Genomic DNA, 8,791 nt, shown 5'->3' on the forward strand with positions numbered 1-8,791 from the left:
TGCAGGTTTCTCCTTGCTCTAGCTTTAATAGCGCAGGCAGCTTTACAGACATGTACAGTGCATCAAATCCAGCAATCTCTGGCTGCTGAGTGGGGCTGGGACCCAGCCAGGGCTCCCAGCAAAGACCTGGGCACTGCAACACATCCACGGATATTGTTCCGCCCCGCAGCTACCTCATGCCATTCTCTCTAATAAGTTAGTATAAATAAAGCAAGCATTCAAACCCTCCCCACTTCCTGCCCCTGCCCCTGCCCTTCAGCAAGGTGATCTGCCAAGGGCCAGTGAGAAGGGAAGTATGTTGAAAGATGGTAGATCAACGCAGCTTCCAGGCCCCCTCCCCTGCTCCAGGTGTGGGCTACCACTCTGTGAGGGATGAGAGGGGCTCAGCACTGCCTTCGGTTACACCCAAGCCACCCTGCTGAGATAGCCAAGGAGTAACCGAGAGCTGAGCCAGCCCAGGGGCTCCTAGCAGCAGTCATGGGAGTATAGAAAATAGAGATTTATAAAAGGAGAGAGTAATTGTCCCTTAGGAGCACTGGGCGGGGGAAAAACTAGCCTGCCCCAGGGAGCACAGGGAAATCGACTTACAGCAAAGTGCTCGCACCAGCCACATGGACCAGCCTCTCCCATCGTCGCTGGAGCTTCCCTACTAACCCTTTAAGACTTTGCCTAAGAAGTCTGGCATCCCTTCCTTATTCCCCTGAGGGGGTCTCAGATGCCTCCTTAGCTTCTGCCCCCCACAACTCCCACCCCTCCAAAGACGCTACACTAATACTGACAGATCAGCTGCCCAGATGCACCCCCTCCCCCTACACACATACTCAGAGGCCAAGTTCTGCCCTCCCTGATCTCGGGGGGTTTGCATGGATTTAAGACAGGTCAGAATTTGGCCACATCCATCCCTGCCTTCTACCCCTGCCAAACAGGGCCGTCTGAGTGCACTCTAAAGGGAGTAGAACCTTTTCTCCACCGCAATGCTCAGGTTCTCACTCTCTGCTGCCTGGGGATAACTGCTGAGCTGAGCATACAGCGCTGTGGGTCTGCCCAGCCCTGGGGACACATGCACAGTGCTGCTGCTTCCCCCTGCTCAGCCACCTGCTGTGCTGATGGAGCCACTTCCCTGGTGCCCCCATCCCCTGGAGTGCAGGTGACTCTATCCCCGCAGTATGTCCATAGGCCAGCTAGCTCTCACCGCAGCAGTTACCTGGAAGGGAGATCAAGAGGGTCAGTAACCCCTTCACTGCCAGTGAGCTCTCTCTAGGGAAAACAGGGCAAGAAGCTGCCATGGGATCCTAAACCCAAGCACGCAGGTATTGTGTACTTAACACACCTCCCCAGAGTCCCTCTGCCCCCCCAACACCGCACCCCTCTCCCAGAGCCCAGAGCCCCCAAACCTCCCAGATCCCCCTACTGCAAGTCTGCTGAGATCACCAAGGTGGGGCCTGGGGAGGCAGTGGCTGGGAGACCTGGCCTCATATTTATGCCACAATGTGTGGACAGCCTGTTATCCCAGCTATGAGGCTCATTTACTGGGTCTGTCCCGTTTCTGCATGTCACTGGGGGGGCGGGGTGTCAAAGGAATCCACAGCCAGGTCAGCCCCAGTCTGACGGTGCTGTGCTGGGATAAGCCCAACAGTCACTGCCCTCCAGCAGCCGCCCCCAGGAACTTGCAGGGCTTTGCCCACATCACAGTGAGAGGCCTGAAGCCTCAGGGCCAGCACAGGCAGCTGTAGAGGGGGCCACCCTCTGATGCCACCCTCCACTCTCACCCAGGATGTTGTGCTTGCACAAAGGGCAGGTCTGTTGCAGGAGCAGCCACGGATCCACGCAATCCCGGTGAAACTCGTGTGAACACGGCAACACCCGCAAACACTGTGGGCAGGAGGCGAAGCAATGAATGTCCGGGACAAATACATGCATCACAACAGCCATCTTAGCACCCTGCCTTGGAGATGTGTCAGGCCAGAGCAGCGAGCCAGATAGACCAGTATCTGCCTCCCTGCTGCAGTGGAATGCACTGATAGGCCAGCTGGGGAGACATCTAACCACCATGCAAGTATTTGAAAGGGGCAGGCACAGCGGAGCTGCTGGCAGCCTGCTAGCTGAGGGCAGAGGGTGGGGATTGCTCTAGGCAGGGAGCACTGGGATGGAGCTGAACATAGGCAGGAACTCTTGTGCCCAGAGGAGAATCCATACACAGGTTCTGCCATGGGTTAGGGGTGATAGCTTTAACTCGCCTATGACTTTTCAGCCCAGCTTCTGCCACTGGCTAGCAGGCTTCTCGCAGACCTCCTGTGTCTGTCCCTAGCAGCAGTCTGGCAAGGCTGGTGCACAAGTCACTGGTCCCAAGACCCCAGCACGTCTCACCCCAGCCAGGCTCTACCTGGTTCTTGTGGAACTGGTCCAAGCAGACAGCACAGCTATCAATGTCACGGGCCTGGCTCCAGGGGTGTTTGCCAGGGTGGTAGCGCCGGGTCTTCAGTGCCGACAGCCTCCGCAGGATGTGCTGCTTGAGGTCCAGCTGGGAAGGCAGAGCACAGAGTCAGTTCCCAGCTGCACGTCCCCAATGGGAGCGAAGAGGAGAGGAGCAGAGGAGTGAGCCCACCTCGGTGTCCTGGTCTTGCTGGCCCTGCCGGGACTGCCGCTGGGCCTGCACAATCACACCCGTGCACAGGATCAGGGCGATGAACAGGATGGTGTTCCACAGCTGCTGAAGGTACTTCTGCAGGGCCAGCACACAGGAGCCATTAGGACACACTGGGGACTCCATTCTCCCCTAGCTCAGCTGCAGCACCCCCCTTAGGATGGGATCCCCTTTGGTACTTGGCTCTACTGCTCTTTCATTCACCCCTAGGGGTGCTATTGAGGAACATCTCTCCCTCCCTTCACTACCTGAGGCTGGGACTCTGCCCCGTGACGGGAGTCAGAGCTGATCCCCTGGTTGACAGAGCACCACACTAACCAATGGGCTGCTCCAGACACCAGATAGAATGGAGCTCTTTATCTTGCTGGAGCTCAGGGAGCCCGGGGTCATACATGTAACCACTTGCAGGCACTGTGTGCCTGGAACCCCAGGGACACCCTTCAGCAGCAGCAACACAAACCTGGACCCGCGAGCTGTTCTCGCCTGTGCAGATAACTCCTTGCCACTCTCCATACAGCCCACCCCGGGACAAGCCACAGGTCGACCACAGCGTGAGAGTCACTCCCTGCAGAGAAAATACAGCAGCATGCATCAGCCAGCGACAGGGCAGGGCAACACCAACACATGGAGGCAACAGTGAGACCACGCAGGGGCAACAGGAGATAGCAGCACGAGATGGCACTGGGTACAGGCCATACACAGACAGCATCATGTCACAGAGCAAGGAGGGCAGGATCCTGCTCTAAGTGGCTTGCCTGGCATCTGGTCACCTCAACAGGCACTGCTTTACCAGACAGATCCTGACAAAGCGAAGGGAGCCTGGAGTAGAGCAGTGAAAGCGGCCAAATGAGGTGTGTCTGGCTGTGGAATCAGCTCGCAAGGGAAGTGGTAGAAGCCCAGCAGGGCTGGGCCATTTCACACTGGGTTGGAGAAAGCATGAGGCCAGGATGCTATGATCTCACACACACATTCCCCAATCTGAGCACCCAGCCCTGAGCATGCATGTACGCACGCCATCCCCTCCCTGCTGAGACTATGTACCAGGTTCTCCAGCAGCATCGCTTGGTACGTGATCTTGGCCGTCACCCGGAGCCCCCTGTTAGCAAAAGTTGAAAACAGCGTTAATCCCACAGGTTCCCTGGGCACAGGCGCCTCAGTCATGCAGCCCAAAGGGGCATGGACGAGGAGAGCTCAACGTTCTGTGGGTGGGGGATCCCAGCCCACCTCATCCTACCACCGAGGCTGCAGTTTAGGTGCCCCAGGAATATCCCCTAGCCTGCCTCTCATGTAGAGGATTGCCTGTGAGCTATGGGTCACAGGACAGCACAAAAGCCCCCAGGAAGCCATGGAACCCACATAGGAAATAATCAACAGAGGGTCCTGTGGCACCTTTAAGACTAACAGAAGTATTGGGAGCATAAGCTTTCGTGGGTAAGAACCTCACTTCTTCAGATGCAAGTAATGGAAATCTCCAGAGGCAGGTATAAATCAGTATGGAGATAACGAGGTTAGTTCAATCAGGGAGGGTGAGGTGCTCTGCTAGCAGTTGAGGTGTGAACACCAAGAGAGGAGAAACTGCTTCTGTAGTTGGAAAGCCATTCACAGTCGTGTGGTGTGACCAGGGTGGAAGCTGGAGGCATGAAGGTAGGCGTAGCGGTCGGTGGGTTTTCAGTATAGGGTGGTGTTATGCTTATGCTCCCAATACTTCTGTTAGTCTTAAAGGTGCCACAGGACGCTCTGTTGCTTTTTACAGATTCAGACTAACATGGCTACCCCTCTGATAGGAAATAATGGAGCCCAAGACACATACACAGAGGGCAAAAGGGAGGCAGGAAGAGAAAGGAGCACTGGGACTGACTCCTTGAGTGACCTGGGGCAAGGTCACTCTGTGCCTCAGTTTCCCCACCTGTAAAATGGTGGCAATGACACTGACCCTCCCCCCACTTGTGGGGGGGCTGAGAGGTGAAACAGATGTCTGCAGAGTGCTGTAAGTGCTCAGTGTTCTACCCCATGGGGCCCCCACCCCAAGGCAGTCATGAGGCCCCATCACCAAGGGAGCTGCTCTCCCAGGCCCCACCAACACTTGGAGGCAGCTGTTAAACAAAGCCAGGCTCCATAAAGAACATGGAGGACAACTTTTGTCATCTTAGCCCATCAGCTGATCATCATGGTCCAGGGCTGGATCCTCTCAGCACTAGTGCTCTGGGCCTCATTTTCTTGCCACTTCAGGAGATGCCTGCTACAAAAACGCTGGCAGGAAGCAGAGCTGGCCACTCCTGGTGCCTTTCAGCATTTGTTGTATAAAGCCCAGTTCTCAAAGGTGGCCTTTGGGGGCACTGTACCAGGTTTGAATGGCTTGGAGAATGAACAGGGCTGTCCCTAGGAGGGTGTGGGGCCCGGGACAAAACAGCCTGTAGGAGCCCCCCTTAACATTTTTTATGCAGGTGAAATCTGGTGTGAGGAGGGGACACCAGTACTGGGGGGCAAGGGATGATGGAGTCTCACAGGGTGGCACCTATGCTAGGGGTGAGGGGGCCCCCTGTGTTGGGAGGTCCCAGAAAAGGGAAGGGTGAGGGGCGCAAGGGCAATGGATGGGGTCAGTCTGGCGCTGGTGTGTTCTGGCAGCGCTAGGACGCTGGTGGCCAGTGCAGTGGCAGGCGAGCAAGAAGAAGAAATACAACGCGTGCTTCCCGCTGGTGAGTGCGGGGCCGAGCCCTGCTGATGGTGCCAGGCCCCCCACTAACTCCCTGAGCTGGCCTGGCCCCCCCAAGCCCTCCCGAGCTGGCCTAGTGCCCCCCGCATGACACATGCACACCGAAGCGCAGGTCCCCCCAAAGCACAGGACCCGGAGCGGTCACCCCGATTCGCCATACCCAAGGGGGACACATGTGAATGGGACGACAATGCAGCCCAGACAGCACCACACACAGGCCGGCAGGGCCCTCAAGGAGGCAGAGGAGAACACACAGAGTCCTGGCTGGGTCCCAGGGTAGCGTGTGTATACCAGCACAGGAACTGTGGGGCTAAGGCTCACTCTCCCCCCCCCCCACACTTTTCTGGAGCTCGGGGTAATGCGTGTGCACGCACACGCGCGTGCACACACACACACTACAAAGGCTAAAGATCACACACACACAGCTTTGCTGAAGCCCTTGACAGTGCTTGTGCATGCACACACACCCCGAGCCCTGCAAGGCCTCAGCATTCTCCAGCTGCCCCCACCCCCCCAATTCTTACCGTAGCAGAGCCCCGAGAAGCCGGGTGACATTGTCTGAGGTCTGGATCACAATCACAGGCTTGGACAGCACCTGGGACACATCCATCTGCAGCAGGGTGGAAAACGACAGACATGTCAGCAAGGCCATGGAGCCAGCCACTGAGCCCCCACGGCAGGGTCACGGGGAGCCGGCACAATGCTCCTACCTCTCGAATCGTGTTCTGATTCAGCACGAGAATGAGCAGGGCTGATGCTCCCAGAACTAGGGCTCGCTTCATCTGTGGGGGGAGAGTGCACAGGGCCAGGGAGAGAGATAGTTGCACACGCTATGGACCACACACAAACATGGAGGTCAAGGGAGGGAGATAGGAGGCTGGGCCCAGCAGCCTCAGGACAGGGTGGGTGGGCAACCAAGCCATTCCCCCCCAAACCCAGGAGATTTTCCTGAGGGTCACCCTCTGACTCAGGCTCAGTGAGCCAACCTGTAGTGATAAGAGGAGTCCTGATCTCCCGCCCGCTGCTGGCATTCCAGGAAGTCACTCCAAGGCAGGAGTAGCCTGGCTCCAGTTTGCCCTCGCTGAGCGCCTGCAAGGATCCCCTGCTGCCAGGCAGAGTCCTAGGGAACATAGGACTGACTAGATAAAAGGGTTGCCACTGCCAGAGGGGCACACTGCGGGTCCCAAGGGGGCACTGTCATAGGACACACCCAGTGCTGGAGACCCTGGCACCAGGGGTGAAAGTAACTTACAGGATTTACAGATCTGCTGGAGTCCTGAGGGGATCGTGGCCTCATCCGGAAAAGGCGTGGCCTCAATCGGAAGAGGTGGGGCCTCTCAAGATTTAAAGGCCCTGGGGCACCAGCTGTGGCTGGGAGCCCCAGGGCCTTTAAATCAAACGGGGGCTCCCAGCTGCAGAGGTGGCTGGGAGCCCCTGGGGCTCATGGGCAAATTAAAAGGCCCGGGGCTCCGGCCGCCGCAGCGCTCTGGGCCCTTTAAATCCCCACTGCAGCTCCAGCTGGGATTTAAAGGTCTCGGGGCTCCCGCGGCTGCGGGGAGCCCTGAGCCCTTTAAATCCTGGCCCCTGCCCGGCCACAGGAACTGCGGGTGGGATTTGAAGGGCTCAGAGCTCCACACCGCTGCAGGGAGCCCAGAGCCCTTTTAATCCCGGCCGCGGAAGCTGGTGTGATCCGGCACAGCGTACTGGCTCTTACCGGTACACCATACCGGACCAGCTTACTTTCACCTCTGCCTGGCACACACAAAGGGGCACATGTGGAGGAAATCCCTACTGCCATACTCCACAGTGAGTACCCAGGGGGCAATGCCATGGGGAAGCTACTGCTGCCGCTATCCCCAGGAGAGCACTGCTGTGGCCCAAGGATGACCCACTGAGGCAGCAGGGAGTCACCTTGTTGACCATGGCTGCGGTGAAGGACTCCTCCTTGCTGCCCCTCAGGATCTCTGCCTGCTCCTCCCCCACCGGCACCACCGCAATCCAGCTGTTCTCTCCCTCCAGCTCAGGCTCGGCATCTCCCATCTGCAGGAGAAGAAGCTGTCAGGGAGCTGCCTAGCCCATCTCAGGGCCCTAGGCCCAGCCACTCGCCAGCAGGTTCCTAGCAGCCAGCTCCCCAAATGCAGCCCATGAGAAAGGCATCATGCTCCCTTTGCCGCACTCTTGGCAGGGGCTCCATGTACCATCCACAAAGCCACGCGGCGTCCTCTGCCTCGCTGCCTGCCAGACAACTGGCAAGGGCTGGCCGTGGGGGCTGAGCCCGCTGCCCGCCTTGCCCGGCAGTTTGTCTCATTGTGTCCCTGGGTCTGGCTGGCTCCACCTGTTGTCTCTTGTCCGGTGCTTGCTCCCGGGCAGGGCCCTTCTCTGTGCTGGGTTGTATAGCGCCTGGCACCGCAGGGTCCGGGCCATGCCGGGACCAAACCCAGCCTGGACCTGCCCAGGAGCCACTGCCCGCCCCAGCCTGCCTGGGCTCGGCTGGAGCCCGTGTGCCCTACAGGTGACAGGCCCGTGGGCCGGCCCCACAGCCAGCCCCTTCCCTGGGGACAGGGGCAGCGCCCCCGAGCCGCTCCCCAGCCAGAGAGCGCGCTCCCCCCGGCCCGCGCTCCCCGGCTGCATGGGGCCCCCGGCGCGGAGCGGCCAGGCCCGTACCAGGAGCAGACTCCCCTCTATCGCCTCCTCCCGCGGCGGCGGGCCCGGGTCCGGGTCCGGGTCCGGGCGGCCCCCCAGCAGCGCCCCCTGGAGCGTGTAGCCCCCGGCGGCCGGGGAGCGCGGCTCGGCCTCCTCCGGCTCCCGCAGCGCCAGCACCTCGACCCGGGCGGCCGCCGGCCCCGCCAGCGACGGGCCCAGCGCCGCCACGTGCCCCAGCAGGACCGGCAGCAGCAGGCGGGCCATGGCCGCGCTCAGTGGGGCGACGAGCCGGAGCCGGAGCCGCCGAGCGAGGAGCCGCCGCGCGCGCCCGCCCGCTCCCTCTGCTGGGCCTGGAGGACTCGCCGGGCCGCCGGATGCCTCCCCGGGCCTCGGGAGGACACCACACGGGGTGGGACATAGCCCCGGGGAACCCCAAGCAGAGAGCCCCCTTAGCCACGGGGGGTGGGAGAGGGCCCCCCAGGCAGAGAGGGGAGAGGAGAGGAGAAACCCCACAACCATAGTGGTGTAGAGACATGCCCCTGTACCATGGAGATCTACACCCCTAAAACCAGAACCCAAATGGGATAGTCACCCCACCCCACACTCCCACAGGAGCGATACCCCAATAATCACCCCCCCAGAGCCCTGTTAGACCATGGGAGACACATCAGTCGGAGCAGGAAAGTGATGTCTCCTCCCCCCCCCCAAAATCCCATCATGGTGCAGAGAGCCACCCCCTCAGGCACAGGGCAGACAGCCCTGATCAGCTCTCCCACAACCACTGGTGGGGA

At 59.8% G+C, this 8,791-nt stretch overlaps 1 protein-coding gene across 1 annotated transcript; it reads right to left on the reverse strand.

The window, feature by feature from the left end:
• Positions 1–8,264, reverse strand: RNF215 (ring finger protein 215). The gene is made up of 10 exons (XM_034791479.1): positions 8,022–8,264; positions 7,269–7,397; positions 6,068–6,139; positions 5,882–5,967; positions 3,686–3,740; positions 3,105–3,209; positions 2,606–2,722; positions 2,384–2,521; positions 1,770–1,872; positions 1–1,204 (listed from the first exon to the last, which is right to left on the reverse strand). Exons 1-10 carry the CDS (start codon positions 8,262–8,264, stop codon positions 1,182–1,184), a joined length of 1,071 nt encoding a protein of 356 aa, XP_034647370.1. The 3' UTR covers positions 1–1,181.
• Between the last annotated feature and the right edge of the window lie 527 nt (positions 8,265–8,791).

This window comes from Trachemys scripta, chromosome 15 (assembly GCF_013100865.1).
Source record: "Trachemys scripta elegans isolate TJP31775 chromosome 15, CAS_Tse_1.0, whole genome shotgun sequence".
Lineage (NCBI taxonomy): Eukaryota > Metazoa > Chordata > Testudines > Emydidae > Trachemys > Trachemys scripta.